This window comes from Carcharhinus amblyrhynchos, chromosome 8 (genome assembly GCF_965287045.1).
Source record: "Carcharhinus amblyrhynchos chromosome 8, sCarAmb.v2.hapA, whole genome shotgun sequence".
Lineage (NCBI taxonomy): Eukaryota > Metazoa > Chordata > Chondrichthyes > Carcharhiniformes > Carcharhinidae > Carcharhinus > Carcharhinus amblyrhynchos.
The window spans coordinates 69,907,451-69,924,919 of NC_137331.1; the positions used below are offsets into that span (position 1 = coordinate 69,907,451).

Consider the following 17,469-nt stretch of genomic DNA (forward strand, 5'->3'; position numbering starts at 1 on the left):
AAATTCAAGCCATAATAATTCTGGAAAAGAACCTTTGCTAAATACTTAAAGTTTAAATATAATTGCAGCTCCTCAATTCAAAAAGCCCAACCATGAGCATTAAGTTGCTGAAAATAAATAATGATGGTATCGTTACCTGGAAATATCAGTTCCTGGAATATAGTGTGACAAACGAGAATGAAGAAGGGGGATTAACCGAAGATCACACCATCGCTTCTCCCACTTTAAGCCAGATGATGTGGGCCATGAAGAACACGATAATGAATCCTGAAAAATATCATGTATGTTACACTTTCTAACTGTGACTCATTCATAATCATTTTTGCCAAGGTTTCTGCAAACCAATACAAGTCGAGATAATTTGATATGATCACATAGCCATTACGGAGACATGGTTAAAAGGAGATCAAAACTTAATATCCAGGGATATTTAACCTTTCAGAAAGTCAGGGAGGAAGGAAAAGGTAGTGGGTAGCACTGTTGATAAGAGATTAAATGAGGTCAGTTGTGAGAGATGGTCTAAGCTCAGAGGATGTAGAGTCCATTTGGGTTGAGGTAAAAAGCAGCAAGGGAAAGAAGATATTGGTCGGAGTAGTGTATGGACCCACACACAGTAGCCACACTATAGGAAAGGGTATAAATCAGCAAATAATAGGAGCATGTAAAAAATATAGTGCAATATTAAGGGTGACCTTAATCTTCATGTTGATAGGGTTAATCAAGTTGGGCAGTTACAACAACTTATTCAGAGTGCATTAGGGATAGTTTCTAGAGCAGTATGTCATGGGGCCAATCAGGGAACAGATTATCTTGGATCTAGTAATGGGTAATGAGGCAAGATTAATAAATAATCTCAGAGTAAAAAATCCGCTAGGAAGTAGTGATCATAACATGATAATTTTAATGTTCTGTTTGACAGTGAGAAACTTGGGTTGAAACAACTGTTTATCCAAAATAAAGGGAATTACAATGAAATGGGGATAGACCCAGCTAAAGTGCATTGGGTGGATAGATTACTAGTAAATAAGTAAGCAGCAGCAGACGTTAAAGGAGGTAACTCATGGCTCTGAGCAAAAATATATCCCAGTAAGGAGGAAAGATTCTAAGAGAGGGATAAACCAACCATGGCTAACCAAGGAAGTTAAGGAGAGTAATAAGTTGAAAGAGAAAGCATACAATGAGGCAAAAGTCAGTGATAGCCCCAAAGACTGGGATCCAATTAGCATCCAGCAAAGGATGGCCAAAACATAGAAAGAAAATAAACTGTGAGGGAAAACTAGCAAGGAATATAAAAATTGACAATAAGAACTTCCTTTAAATATATAAAAAGAAAGGGATAGTTCAAAGTGAACATGAGCCCCTTAGAAAATTAAGAGAGTTATGGGGACAAGGAAATGGAGTTAAAAAGATATTTTGCATCAGTCTTTACAGCGGAAGATACTTCGAATATCCCATTAATACAAAAGAATATGGAGGAAGGATTAAGTACCATCACTAGAGAAATAATATTGGACAAACTACTGGGACTAAAGGCAGAGAAGTCCCCTGGCCATGATGGCTTGCATCCGAGGATCCTAAAAGAAGTGTCTGCATAGATAGTGTCTGCATTGGTTGTAACTTTCCAAAAATCCTTGGATTCTGGAGACGTACCAGAGGATTGGAAAACTGCCAATCTGACAGCCCAATTCAAAAAGAGTTGGGGGGGGGGGAGGAGGCAAAAAGCAAGTAACTAAAGACCAATAAGCCAAACATCTATCGTTGGAATCATTTATTAAGGAAGTAACAGTGGAATATTTGGCAAGCAGAGTCAGCACAGCCTCATGGGAAGAAATTGTACCTGACTAATTAGTTTTTCAAGACAGTATGAACCAGAATGGATAGAGGGGAATCAGTAGATGTGTTGTATTTGGACTTTCAGAACACATTTGACAAGGTACTTCACAAAAAGTTAATTCATAAGATAAGAGACCATGGTGTTGGAGGTAGCATATTGGCATGGATAGAGAATTGGCTAATGGGCAGGAAACTGCGAGTGGGGATAAGGGTTTTTTTTCAGATTGGTGATCTGTAACTAGTGGCGTTCCACAGGGATCAGTGCTGGGACCACAACTATTTACAATATATATTAATGACTTGGAGGAAGGAAGTGAATGTACAGTAGCCAAATTTGCAGACAACACAAAAATAGGTAGAAAGGAAAGACAAGTTGCGAGAGGGATACCAACTGTTTACAAAGAGATATTGATAGGTTAAGTAAATGGGCAAAAAGTGGCAAATGGAGAATAATGTGGGAAAATGTGAAGCTATTCATTTTGTAAGAGAAAAAAAAAATATTATTTAAATGGAGGAAAACTGCACAAAATTGCAACACAAGGAGCCTTGGAGGTACTTGTGCACGAAACACAGAAAGCTAGCACACAGGTGCAGCAAGTGATCAGAAAGACTAATGAAATATTTGCCCTTATTTTAAGGGGGTTGAAACCTAAGAGTAGGGAAGTCTTCCTGAAACTATGCAAGGTAACAGTGAGACCACATCTAGAGCACTGTGACCAGTTTTGGTCCCTTACTTAAGGGAAAATATTGGGAGGAATTCCTAGCCATTCAGGATAGTGGGATTCTCCAATCCTGCTGGTAGCACACCCCCTCCCATGGCTTTCACGGCATGGGATGATATTAATGGGGAATCCCATTGACAATGTGATCTGAGAATCCTGCCATCAGTGAACAACGTACCACCTCCCGCTACCGAGAAACACAGCTGGGAGGCCAGAGAATTCACGCCGCCCTCCCCCAAATTGTTTTATTGAAAGCAGTTCAGAGATGGTTCACTTGGATGATCCCAGTATGGAGGGATTATATTCTGAGGAAAGATTAAACATGTTGGGACTCTACTCACTGGAATTTAGAAGAATGTGAGGTGATCTCATTGAAATATATAGTTTTCTTAAGGGGCTTGACAGGATAAATGCTGTGAGGATGTTTCCCCTCATGGGAAAGTCTAGGACCAGAAAGCATAGTCTCAGAATAAATGGGTGACAATTTAAGACTGTGTTGAGGAGGAATTTCTTCTCTGAGGGTTGTAAATCTTCGGAGCTCCTTGCCACAGAGAGCTGTGAGGGCAGAATCCTTGTGTATATTTAAGGCTGAGATAGATAGATTTTTGATCAGTAAAGGAATCAACTATTATGGGGTAAAGGCAGGAGAGTGGACATGGCAGTGGTTAGCACTGCTGCCTCACAGCGCCAGGGACCCAGGTTCAATTCTGGCCTTGGGTCCCTGCCTGTGTGGAGTTTGCACATTCTTCCCGTGTCTGCGTGAGTTTCCTCCAGGTGCTCCAGTTACCTCTGATGCTCCAAAGATGTGCAGGTTAGGCTGATTGGCCATGCTAAATTAACCCTAATATCAGGGAGATTAGGGGGGTATTTACATGGGGTTACGGGAATAGGACGTGGGTGGGATTGTGGTCAGTGCAGATTCAATGAGCCAAATGGCCTCCTTCTGCACTGTAGAATTCTATCTGTCCACTGAATCTGGAGCAGTCTCGGGGGGCTAAATGCCTACTTCTGTTTGAACTTCTTGTGGTCTCATTATAATCACTCCCTGACATTTCTTTTATTTCAGCTTATATTGAAACAATGACATGTGAATATCAAGTCAATCACATTGAGGTTTAATAATCCTGGAATAGAGAAGCAGTAATTTGCTCATACTTAGATTTTAATGTTTTTCTAAATACTTTGACAGATAGGCCAGGTTTGTTGGATTTAAAGTGTATTATATTGTAACATCCTAAAAAATGTCTCAAAATCAATACAAAAATCCTTATTACACTTCAACAACATTATGGCGGAAATATCGAAAGCCTGTTTGTTAGCTCTCATGTAAGAACAAAGGAGATGTATTTCCTTTTAGTGCACATAACTGGCTTAAATAGGATTTCTTTTTTTCACCTTTTGCATTTGGAAGAACACAAAACTCTATACTGTGGGCTTTCTAAAAGCTCAGGTGCATTTGCAAGAATTCTGCTGAACAAGCTGCACAGACATTAAATCGGTATAAATAGTACCATGTGGGCCTCAGCAGCTGTGGATTTGTGCAGTATCCAAGAAAATTGAACAACTGTGTGAACAGGGGACTCACCAGCTACAGATAAAGATCTGTAGGTCACAGCTGATGTGAGAGAAAGAAAGAACTATTTTATAGGGTCTGAAAGATTACCCACTAATGACACTCTTCCAGTTTGTGCAATTAAAATTGCAATACTTTATCCGTGCAATGAAATATTAGTCTCTGTGAATTTTATTTTGCAGGGCAGCACAGTAGCACAGTGGTTAGCATGCTGCCTCACAGTGCTAAGGGCACGAGTTCAATGCCGGCCTCAGGTGACTGTGTGGAGTTTGTACATTCTTCCTATGTCTGTGTGAGTTTCCTCTGGGTGCTCCAGTTTTCTCCCACATTCCAAAGATATGCAGGTTAGATCGATCGGCCATGATAAATTGCCCCTCAGTGTAAAGATAAGTAGCGGGGTAAATGCGTGTGTTACAGAGATAGGGCCTGGGTGAGGTTGTTGCTAGTGCAAGCTCGATGGGCCTGAATGGCCTCCTTCTGCATCATAGAGATTCTACGATCCTATATGCAATGTATTGTCTGTGCAGTGCTACTTCCTAGTACTGTGTCCCACACGGTGAATAATAGCTTCAATTAGTAAAGAAGACTCCCATTCTCAGAATCAACCAAACTTGACAGATCAAGAATAAATGAATTACCTCAGTCTTTGTTTATTATTTAAAACAGTATGATTCCTACTACAGTACAGCCAAGTCAAGAAATCTGAATGCATTTTAATGTGTCATCAAAAGGTTTCATAAAATACATGTGACAAAACTTGTGAGGATTCAATGCAAAAAGTATTAGAAGTAGATTTTCCAAGTTCTTACTCATGATGAGGTATCTCACCATTGCCAGTGCATATTGGAGCACTGATGCACCTAAGCGACTTATTAATACATACCAGTAGCAGTTGAGAAGTCATTTGGAAAATCTACCTTACAATTCATGCATTGCAGTGCTGAGAGATTCAAGTTCAACTTAATGTCATCTCTTGTTGTCTGATTTCTTTGACTGTTAGCTCAACATTTTGTCACTTTTTTACAATACATTTTTACGTACCTGTAAATTAATGTATTTCTTCATTCAAAGCATTGCTAGACATTTATTATCATTTTTCAAGAAATTCTGCTCATTTTTCAACAAAAGGTGATTTGAAGAAGTGCCACAGAGAATCATAGAATCCTTACAGTACAGAAGGAGGCTGCCCAGTCCATCAAGCCTGCATTGACAACAATCCCACTCAGGCGCTATCCTCATAATCCCAAATATTTACCCTAGCCGGTCCCCCTGACACAAAGGGGCAAATGCAGCATGGCTAATCAACTTAACCCACACATCTTTGGACTGTGGGAGGAAACCAAAACACCCAGAAGAAACCCACACAGACACGGGAGAAAGTGCAAACTCCACACAGAGTGTAACCTGAGGCTGGATTTGAACCTGGGTCCCAGGTTCGGTGAGACATAGAACATAACAGCGCAGAACAGGCCCTTCGGCCCTCAGTGTTGCGCCGACCAGTGGAATCAATCTAATGACCCTTTAACTTAAACTATTCCAATGTTATCCATATGCCTATCCACTGACCATTTGAATGCCCTTAAAGTTGGCGAGTCCACAACTGCTGCAGGCAGGGCATTCCACGCCCTTACTACCCTCTGAGTAAAGAACCTACCTCTGACATCTGTCCGATAATTATCACCCCTCAATTTAAAGCTATGTCCCCTCGTGTTAGCCATCACCATCCGAGGAAAAAGGCTCTCACTATCCACCCTATCTAACCCTCTGATCATCCTGTAGGCCTCAATTAGGTCACCTCGTAACCTTCTTCTCTCCAATGAAAATAACCTCAAGTCCCTCAGCCTTTTCTGATAAGACCTTCCCACTATACCAGGCAACATCCTGGTAAACCTCCTCTGCACCCTTTCCAATGCCTCCACATCCTTCTTATAATGCGGCGACCAGAACTGTACGCAATACTCCAAGTGCGGCCGCACCAGAGTTTTGTACAGTTGCAACATGACCTCACGGCTCCGAAATTCAATCCTGCTACCAATAAAAGCTAACACACCGTACGCCTTCTTAACAACCTTATCAACCTGGGTGCCAACTTTCAGGGATCTATGCACATGTATACCGAGATCTCTCTGCTCGTTGACACTACCAAGAGTCCTTCCATTAGCCCTATATTCTGTACTCCTGTTACTCTTACCAAAGTGAATCACCTCACACTTTTCCGCATTAAACTCCCATTTGCCACCTCTCGGCCCAGCTCTGCAGCTTATCTATGTCCCTCTGCAAACTGTAACATCCATCCTCACTGTCTACAACTCCTCCAACTTTGGTGTCGTCAGCAAATTTACTAACCCATCCTTCTACACCCTCATCTAGGTCATTTATAAAAATGACAAACAGATCCCTGAGGTACACCACTTGTAACTGAACTCCAGGTTGAATATTTCCCATCAACCGCCACCCTCTGTCTTCTATCAGGTAGCCAATTCCTGATCCAAACTGCTAAATCACCCTCAATCCCATGCGTCTGCATTTTCTGCAGTAGCGTACCATGGGGAACCTTATCAAACACTTTGCTAAAATCCATATACACCACATCAACTGCCTTACCCTTATCCACCTCTTTGGTCACCTTTTCAAAAAACTTGATAAGGTTTGTGAGGCATGACCTATCTTTCACAAAACCGTGTTGACTGTCCCTAATCAATTTATTTCTCTCTAGATGATTGTAAATCCTATCCCTTATAATTCTTTCCAAAACTTTGCCCACAGCAGAAGTAAGGCTCACTGGTCTATAATTCCCAGGATGACCTCTACTCCGCTTCTTGAACAAGGGGACAACATTTGCTATCCTCCAGTCTTCCAGCACTATACCTGTAGCCAATGACGACATGAAGATCAAAGCCAAAGGCTCTGCAATCTCCTCCCTAGCCTCCCAGAGAATCCTAGGGTAAATCCCATCCGGCCCAGGGGACTTACCTATTTTCATACTTTCAAGAATTGTTAACACCTCCTTCTTATGTACTTCAATCCTGTCCAGTCTAAAAGCCTGTATCTCAGTATTCTCCTCGACTACCTTGATTTTTTCCTGCATGAATACTGACAAAAAATATTCATTTAGTACCTTTCCTATCTCTTCAGGCTCCATACACAACTTCCCACTATTGTCTCTGACTGGCCCTAATCTTGCCCTAACCAATCTTTTATTCTTGACATACCTATCAAAAGCTTCAGGGTTCTCTTTGATCCTATCCACCAAAGTCTTCTCATGTCCTCTTCTAAACACTCTCTTTAGTTCCTTCCTGGCTAATTTGTAACTCTCCAGTGCCCTAACCGAGCCTTCATGTCTCATCTTTACATAAGCCTCCTTCTTCCTCTTCACCAGAGATTCAACTTCTTTAGTACACCACGGTTCCCTCGCTCGACCACTTCCTCCCTGCCTGACAGGTACATATTTATCAAGGACGCGCAGTAGCTGCTCCTTGAATAAGCTCCACATTTCAGTTGTTCCCAGCCCCTACAGTTTCCTACTCCAACCTATGTATCCTAAATCTCACCTAATAGCCTCATAATTACCTTTCCCCCAGCTATAACTTCTGCCCTTCGGTAAATACCTATTCCTTTCCATCACTAAGGTAAACGTAACCGAATTGCGGTCACTATCACCGAAGTGCTCACCTACCTCCAAGTCTAACACCTGGTCTGGTTCATTACCCAGTACCAAATCCAATGTAGCTTCATCTCTTGTTGGCCTATCTACATACTGTGTCAGGAAACCTTCCTGTACACATTGGACAAAAACTGACCCCTCTAACGTCAGCAGTGCTAACCATTGTTTTACCATGTTGCCCTATATGCCAGTATCATTTCAGGCCACAATAAAAAACACACACCTGAATTTCAATGATTTCTAATAACTTTGGTTGTTGGTTGACAGTACCCCAGGATAAATGTAAAAGGTTATTTTAGACATTTGCGCAATTTCTGTTGGCATTCTATTAATCCCCTATCAAAGAATTCTACAGAAAACTCAGGTACTGCTCCAAGGTTCTGCCATCTTTATAAATGAATATATATAATTGCCTATTGTGTTGAGAAGATTGGGAAGAAGTTTGTGACTAAGTTACTGTAGCTTATTTTCCCTTGTTTGCTGCTTTTGTGAAATAATAACCATGAGTACAAAGTGAGGAATAACACTTTGTACTCATAGCCACCACCATTGTTGAAATAACATTAGTAGAAAAATATGCTTCAGGATCGAAGCTACTGCATATTCAACTAGCTTAAAGACAAAAAAACACTAAGTTTTTGAGGTAAAAACGCATCTTACTGTATTGTTGGGATGGTAGTTGAGATGTAATCCACTGTCACAAAGTGGAGAAGATGTGCCACTGCTTTGGTCACTGGGAACACCTGTAAGTAAATGTAAAATAGGTTGATATGCTGAGGTTGTTTGCTTTAGGTTTTCCTTCTGCTCAGAAATATTATGGAAGGATCCAAAACTACAGCATTCCTTCAGATAACACAACAGGGAAGCACAGGATTAAAAGCGGTCATCTGGTACATTCATCCAATGTACAATTCTCCCTAGCATGTATCCTGCATCATTTATTTAAACTCATAATGAAGAAAAGTTTATGTACATACTCAGGTGACATATTAACTTGATCAGGCAGAACATGTGACTCGTTCTTTTCCATGGTCCAGTTTCAAAGGAGCATTTGACCATCTTCATTGTCATGTTCAAATCATTATTGCATAAAATAATCCTCCCTCACATTGATCTGGAATATTACCTTATACCCATTTTTACATTTGTGTTTGGTGAAAGGAGGAAAGTGTGGTCAATTGATGAGTTTGTCATGTATGAGAAGATCAGGAACTATAAACTTAGTCATAGCTTCATTAATATGGCATGTTTTCATTTGTTCCCTGTTTAGCAAAAATGCAGATATTTGTATAACATTTCCTTGAGTGTGCTAATGATATGACCATGAGAAATACCGTTTTTAAATTACTAATATTGTTCAAGTGACTTGGTTAAAGAACACACCAGCTGAAATAATATGAATTACTTAATGCAAGCTGTCAACAAATATTGAGATGGTCCCAGGTAGGGCTACTTTTTAAGTAATTCATCACAGCATCAACCAGCTTTTTAGCTGATAGCACTCCTGCCTCCTGAGTCCTCAGGATCTGGATTCAAGTCCCAGTCAAGGGCTTTAGCACAAAAGCAAAGGCAGATACTGCAGTGCACTTTGAGATGTTCAGTGATGATGAAAAGGCAAGTCTTTCTTCTGATGCTTTCCTGGGAATTCACTGAGGGCACCTGGACTTCATGAAGCCTTTTGGCCTGCGTCAAAATGTCAAAAAAGGCAATAAAAACATCAAGTTGTGGTAGGAAGGAAAACCCTTGGGAACAATTCTTCTCCATGAGGCTGCCAAATCCATTTTCTTCATATTGTTTATTGTATCAAACTGTTTAATGAAGAGAATACAACTTTCAAATAGCAAACCTAAAGTGGGAAATGTATTGAAATATATTGAATCTAGAATGTTATCTAATCTAGATATTGAATCTAGAATGTGATCAAGTGATGATTTGTTGCTTTATCAAATCCTTTAGATATTTTTATTTAAAATAAAGTGTTATTTTCCAGTTTTAGTTTGCTGATTTTACCATTTTTCCAGCAGCAAAATGTCTCAGGTCAGTGAGTTAATTCAATAGTATTTTGTTAGCCTCAGCACCAGAATATACCAGTATCAGCTCATCTGTAAGAAAGTTCATTTAGCTCTCAAGTAATGAAACAGCTACAGTCATTATTCCTGTTGTGAAAAGCAGTAGCTCAGAAGAGGTTGAGAAGAGTAGAGAACTTCTATAGCCGGATTCAGAGTTATGGAAAAATATGTTGCTTAGGCCATGCAGAAAAGGAATAATCTTTTGCAGCTGCACAATGCTGATTATGAAGGGGAGACAATGAAATTCTCTATAACTGCAGATGGTCATTGCCTGGCAACTGTGTGGCATGAATGTTACTTGCTACCCTAGCCTGAATATTGTACAGGTCATGTTGCATATGGTCATGGACTGCTTCGGTATCAGTACAAATGGTGCTGAACATTGTGTGATCATTAGTGAACATCCCACATCTCACCACGTGAAAGAGAGAAAGCCATTGATGAAACAGCCAAAGATGGTTGGTGCCAGGACGCTACCCTGAGGAAGTTCCTGCGATGATGACATGAGGTTGAGATGATTGGCCTCCAAAACTTGCAATCATCTTCTTTTGTGTTAGGCATGACTCTAACTAATGGAGAACTTTCCCCAGATTCTCCTTACTTTCAATTGCACTCGGGCTGCACAGTCGTACACTTGGTCTGATGCTGCCATGTTATCAAAGGCAGTCAGTCTCACCTCACATTTTGAGTTCAACTCCTATGCTGATGTTTGGACAAGGGCTGTAATGGGATCAGGGATCGAATGACCTTGGCAGAACACAAACTAACTGTCAGAGAGCAAATTATTGCTAAGTAAGTGCTGCTTGGTAGCACTATCGATGACACCTTCCATCACTCTGCTGACCATTGCGAGTAGATTGTTAAGACAGATTGCCAGATTGAATTTGTGTTGGTTTCTGTGGATAGAACGTATTTGGACAATTCTCTACATTGTCGAGTAGAAAATAGAAATAGAAATACTACATAGAAATATACTACATAGAAATAGAAATAGAAATAATGGTTGTCCATGTTACAGCTGTACTGAAACAGCTTGATTAGGGATGTAGCTAATTCTGCAGCACAAGTTTTCATCATGATTGAAGGAATGTTGTCAGGGCCTATAGCTTTTGCTGTATTCAGTTGCTTCTTAAAAACACAGAGTGAATCAAATTGGCTAAGACTGGCATCTGTTATGCTGGGAATCACAAGAGCAGGCTGGGATGGATCATCCATCTGGTACTTTTGGCTGAAGATGGCCATGGTATGCCCAGGCTTATCTTTTGTACTGGACTCCCCTGGGGTTTTGGACTGGGAGGGTTTAAGAGACAGAACAGGTATGAAAAGAAGGGGTTTCAGTCTAAGGGGCAAGACATCCCACAATCAGCAAGTTGCAGCCCCAGAAGAACAACCACCCTGTCCTTCCTTCCTGCCCTTTAACTATTTGTGCATAAAAATTGAGGTTCCTGTTCCAGTCCACATCAAACATATTATGGCGTGGGCAGTGTAGTATTGGGGTCAATAGGCTTGATAACAAATCTAGTCGATCCTTAATTGGTCATTTTAATATAGGGGAGCTGGTTGCTGATTTCTGAACCTCCCCCCCCACCCCGCCCCATTCCATATTATGGGGGTGAGTTCAGAATTAAGTGGGAAGATGGTGGGGTGGGAAGCCAAGCTATGCTGCCTTTTTATGACACCGGCTGCTGTGTTCCAGTAAGTTTAAATGTCCCCAAGCCACTTTGAGAAGCTACAGAGAGAAGGATGTAAGGAAAGTGGGTGAAGGGTTAGAGAGCAGGTGAGTGGGTGAAGAGTGGGTCAGAGGGATCGGAAGTAGTTGGATTCGGGTGTGCATTCAGAAGCTGGGGAGTAGTCAAGAGGTCTGGGAATTAGCCAGATCAGGGGCAATATTCGGGTGGGTCGGGGTGGTAGTTGGGGCAATGGTCAGGTTGGAGTGGGTAGTCGGGGGTTAGAAGGGTAGTTTGGTTGTTGATTTAGGGGAGATGTTCGGGGAACCAATGGAGGCAGTTGAGGGCTCAGCAGAATAGCTGGAAGGGTAGTCGAGGAGTCTAGTTGGAAGTTAGAACTGGTTTTAATCTTTCTAACTTCCTTGGGTAACTATTCTAGTAAGTATATTGAAACCATCTGAAGTCTCCAAACCCAATCCAAAATGTCAGGGGCATTCCAGAAGCAGGGAAATCGCCCCTTGGAAGTCTAAATGTCCGATGAATTTCCGCATAATCGGTACATGGGATCTTCCGAGGAATCCCCCACTGCAACTTGGGGGATACTACCAGGATCCAAGCATCCAGAATTCGGAAGCTCTGAATTTTGCAATGCAAGATGTACATTTATTCATTTCCCCACCACTTGCCTTTGAGGGTTGTATTTATCTGACTCTCATCAGACCAAACTCAATTGATTTAAAATCTAGTCTGCTTTTCAGTGGCTGTGTACATTGTACGTTTTTATTCTGCAGAAGCCAGTTTAATTTAATTTTGGATTCATTCACCTCAAATATGGGAAATGTACCATCAACTCAATAGACCATTGCTTATTAAATCAAGTAAATTTTGACCTAAGCCCAGCGTTCAAGCAAAAAAGATTCATGCAGTCTTTTTTTAAAATCACATTCTGATTAACTCAAGTTGACCCTCTGCACAAGCTGAATAATTAAACAGAGGACCAGTGCAATGAAATGATAGACAAACACTGTGTGAACAATAATAGCTGTGTTTAGTCAGTGTAATTCACTGTATAAACAGATTAAGAGTGCTTACATGTGCAGTCTTCATACAGAGGGAGCTTCAAGAAGGCAGGTGCTCTCTTTAAAAATGAAACTGTAAGAGTTACCTCTTCGCCTGCATTACGCAGAACTTGAACCTGTGGTTCATTACAAAGCATGGGTAAAGGTAACAACATCGAATTAGTTTAACCAGCAGCTAGAACTGAATGTTTTTATCTAAAGGGGTGGTAACATCATCAGCTTAAATATTCAACTGTCAGTGAAAATAAATAAAAATAACAACTACCAAAATTTAAAAAGTTGTGTATAAAAACAGAAAGCACTAGAAAAACTCCCCAGGGTCTGGTAGTGTCTGTTGCAAGTGCTATCAGAACTGTGGAGTTTTTCAAGTGCTTACCCTTTTTATTTCTGATCTCCTGCATCTACAGTATTTTGCTTTTATATTCACAAGTCAAGGGGTTCTTCCCCCCAACAGAGTGAATATATGAATGAGCAAGTCTACCACTTTTATTACCTGCAAAGAGAAAACAGTGAGATGGATGGAGAGAACAGAATGGTTTGCAAAATGCAAGTATGTGCAGAACTGTCAATAATATGTAAATACTAGGAATGACATTGTTGGTCAATGAAAGTGACGCACACTGAAGTACATTTAGCTATAAAGACCAGTGATCATTGTTAAGAATGATATATATCAAAAAATAATGTCAAACTATAATAAATAATCTCTACTTCTCATAAGCCACATTTGCAAGTGGTCTAGTTTCATGGTAACTTCATTGCAGTGTTAATGTAAGCTTTACTTGTGACTAATAAATAAACTTCAATTTTACTTTGTGTTGATGGAATGAGACAAAGACTACATTTTGACATCAGTACATCAGAATTTCACTCTCAAGAACACATGCTAAACAGAAATGAAGAAAGATCAAGGACTAAAAATTCAATAACCATCAAAAACTAGGCACAGGCATCGTGATGCATAATTAACCATTCAAAATAGTGCAGATCCACTTCACACTGCCTGTTAATTTAAATGACAGTGAAAGGGAGCCCAGCATTGGACATGCCTTTCAGTGATTGCATGCCTCAACAACAAGTACTACTCTAAGCCAGTTTGCATTATTTAAATTCAGCCTGTACCTCTGAAATGGGTGGTGCATTCTGGCTGTAACACATGCAGGAAGTCAAAGCAGAAGAATGTCTGTTGTACATAAAAATGAAGATGGGGCAGCATGGCAGAGAGTGGGCTCCCAGATTTTCTGATGCAGCATCTGAGACCATGGTTCAGGCACTGGACAGGAGGAATGAGGTCTAGAAGGCCCTCCAGATGAATGTTTAGACAGGATAGCCAAAGAAATCATTGTAAATACTGTTACCCTGAGGATCTGAATGCCGTGCTGCAAGAAATATTAATGACCTCACACAAGTGGTCAAAGTCAGTGAAGCCGTCATATGTCATAACATTACAACTGAACTATTAGCCTCAGACACCGCGCTATTCACCACATAGAATCATAGAGGTTTACAGATGGAAACAGGCCCTTTGGCCTAACTTGTCCATGCTGCCCTTTTCTTTTAAACCCCTAAGTTAGTCCCAATTGCCTGCATTTGGCCCACATCTCTCAATACCCGTCTTACCCTTGTAACTGTCTAAACACATTTTAAAAGACAAAATTGTACCCACCTCTACTACTACCTCTGGTAGATTGTTCCAGACACCACCTTGCATGTGAAAAAATTGCCCCTGGGCCCTTTTGTATCTCTCCCCTCTCACCTTAAACTTATGCCCTTTAGATTTAGACTCCCCTATCTTTGGGCAAAGATATTGACTATCTAGTTGATCTATGCCCCTCATTATTTTATAGACCTCTATAAGATCACCCCTCAGCCTTCTAAGCTCCAGAGAAGAAAGTCCCAGTCTATCCAGCCTCTCTTTATAACTTAATCCATCAAGTCCCGGTCGCATCCTAGTAAATCTTTTCTGCACTCTTTCTTGTTTAATAATATCCTTTCTATAATAGGGTGACTAGAACTGTACACAGTATTCCAAGTGCAGCCCTACCAATGTCTTGCACAACTTCAATAATATATCACCTTCAGTAACCTTCTAACATTATCAAGGATGACTCACATTCTTAGCTTGACTTATACAACATTATTACAATCTTCATACCCATGCATAACTCTTTGCACACTCACAGTTAGCTACTTAACAACGACAGTCACAAGTACATTGCACCAAAGTCACTGACACGCTTCCATCTTTGGCATTACAAGATTGTACACAACTGAAGATAACAGCAGCTAACCAGTCGGAGATAGGACCTGACTTCATGACCTCAAATCCATGGACAAAATGGTGGTCTACGTGTGGCTGCAATAATGATATAATAATGAATAATTAATATTCCATAATTCTTGTTATACCTCCATGCTAAATGTTTGATTCATGTACATGGACATCAGACCCCACTGTACTGCAGTCTCTCTCCATTTAAAACAATATTCCGATTTCCTATTCTTCCCGCAAATGCAAGTAACCTCACACTTTTCTGCATAATACTCTATAGCCAAAGTTTTCTTCATTCACTTAAATCTCTATCACTTTGCAGATTTTGGACTGGATTTTAATATCCCAAAGAAGCTGGTTATGGAGGCAAGAAACAGCAAAACTGAGGCAGCAGGACCAGAAATTTGAATTTCCCTTGAGGAAAACTCCCATATAAATTTTCTATTGACAGAATGAAGTTCAGGTTGAAATCCTGCCGCACAATCTATGATCCTGGGGTCAGCATTGATGAGCCTAGGGAAAACTTACATTTTATGTCCAACATAACTTCCATGCTTTTTCACTCTATGCCTCTATTGATAAAACTCAGGGTGTTGTATACTTTATTAACCACTCTCTCAACCTGTCCTGCCACCTTCAATGATTTATGCAAATTAAAGTCTTAGGTCCCTCTGTCTCTGCATTCATTTCAGAATTGTAGATTTCATTTTGTATTGTTTCATTGAGCTCTTGCTATCAAAATGATTCACTTGACACTTCTGTGCATTAAGTTTCATCTGCACTTGTATACCCATTCCATTAATTTGTCCTTTTGAAGTTCTGCATAATATTCCTCATGACTCATAATACTTCCTAATTGTGTATCGTCTGAAAACATTGTAATTATGCTCTGTACAACAAGGTATGCCTCATTACTAATTATCAGGAAGAGCAGGGGTCCTAACATCAATCTCTGTGGTATTCCATTACAAACTTTTCATTGGTCTGAAAAAATAGCCTTCAGCACTACTCTTTATTCCTGTCATTCAATCATTTTTAAGGCTTCCCCACCACTGAGGTTAAACTAATTGGCCTGTCATTAATGGTCAACCATTAGTTTACCTATCCCCTTGTCCTTTGATAGCCTACATTTATTAAGATGCTTTTTATGTCTTATGGAGACAGATATAAAGTACTTGTTCAAAGACTCTGCCTTTTCCTTGTGCCCTATTATTAATTCTACAGTCTCATCCACTAAGAGGCCAACCTTTAATTTAGCTATTCCCTTTCTTTTTATCCATGAATAGAAGCTCTTGTTGTCTCTTTTACATATCTTATTGGTTTACTCTCATCTCATTTTCTAAATTTCCCTTTTTTAACTCATCCTATGCTGGTTTCTATAATTTTCCTAATGTTTTCATCAAACACTAGTCTTCACAATATTGTACATTTTTTCCTTCAATTTGATATCATCCTGAAAGTTATTAGCAATGGATGATTCATTCATCTTGAGATCTTTCTCAGTGGAATATACCTCTACTGAGAGACATGAAGTATCTTATGTCTGCCATTTACTATGTACCATTTTATCTTTGGTCCTATTTTCCCAGTCCATTGTTACCAACTCTGTCTTCATACCTTTAGAGTTATCTTTATTTAAGTTAAAGCCACTAGTTTCAGACCCACGTTTCTCATCTTCAAACTGGATGTAAAATTATATCATGGTATGATCATTCTTCCTTAGAGGATCCTTTACTATGAGATCATTAATTAATCCTGTATCATTGCACAATGCAAAGTATAAAATAGCCTGTTCTTTGGTTCATTCCAGAATATATTGTTCTGAGTAAATGTCCTGAGTGCATTCTATGAACTCATCATCAAGGCTACTTTTGCCAATTTTATTTGCCCAATTTACATGAAGATTAATATCATAGGAACATAGGAATTAGGAGCAGGAGTCAGCAATTCAGCCCTTTGAGTCTGCTCTGGCATTCATTCTGCTCATGGCTTATCTCTTCCTGGTCTCAAATCCACCCACCTAACTTCCCCATTTCTCTTTAAACCACTTTTTTATCAGAAGTATTTCTATCTCTTTCTTGAAACCAGACTCAGACTCCACCGTGCTATGGGGAAGTGAGTTACACAAATTCACCACCTTCTGTGAGAAGTAGTTTCTCCTCCTTTCAGATCCCTCTCCCTAGGAGCAGCGCAGTGGGCCGAGAAAAATCACACCTGTTGTGTTTGGAGTGTATGAACAATTGATGGGGTCAGAAGTGGAAGAAATCCAATAACTGCCCAAGTGTTTTGTCATGGCCTCAGCATCTGGTGGTCATGGAAGGTGGAATGGCTGGTCATGTGGACACTGTTCTCCCATTTCTCCAATGAGTGCCTGGGAATCCTGGTGAAGGAAGTCAGTGCCAGATGCCTAATTCTCATATTCAGGAATGGCAAAAGAAGGCCACCTGACCGTGCAATGATGAGATGGAGCACAGGAAAAAGATAGAGAATCTGGTATGACAACAAAAATGTCTCCTTCAGTGTCAGTAAAATAAAGGCAACAGCCATCGGCTTCAGGAAGTGTAGTGGAGGACATGCCTCTGTCCACATC

At 40.3% G+C, this 17,469-nt stretch overlaps 1 protein-coding gene across 4 annotated transcripts in view; it reads right to left on the reverse strand.

Moving 5' to 3' along the window:
* Positions 1 to 17,469, reverse strand: part of sntg1 (syntrophin, gamma 1) — a 418,937-nt gene that overhangs the window by 69,433 nt on the left and 332,035 nt on the right. For all 4 annotated transcript variants that reach the window (XM_080194933.1, XM_080194934.1, XM_080194935.1 and 1 more), the window contains 3 exons: positions 12,621 to 12,723; positions 8,453 to 8,535; positions 137 to 267 (listed from right to left, as the gene is read on the reverse strand). In XM_080194933.1, coding sequence (XP_080051059.1) covers positions 137 to 267; positions 8,453 to 8,535; positions 12,621 to 12,723 — 317 coding nt within the window. The remainder of the gene's footprint in view (positions 1 to 136; positions 268 to 8,452; positions 8,536 to 12,620; positions 12,724 to 17,469) is intronic.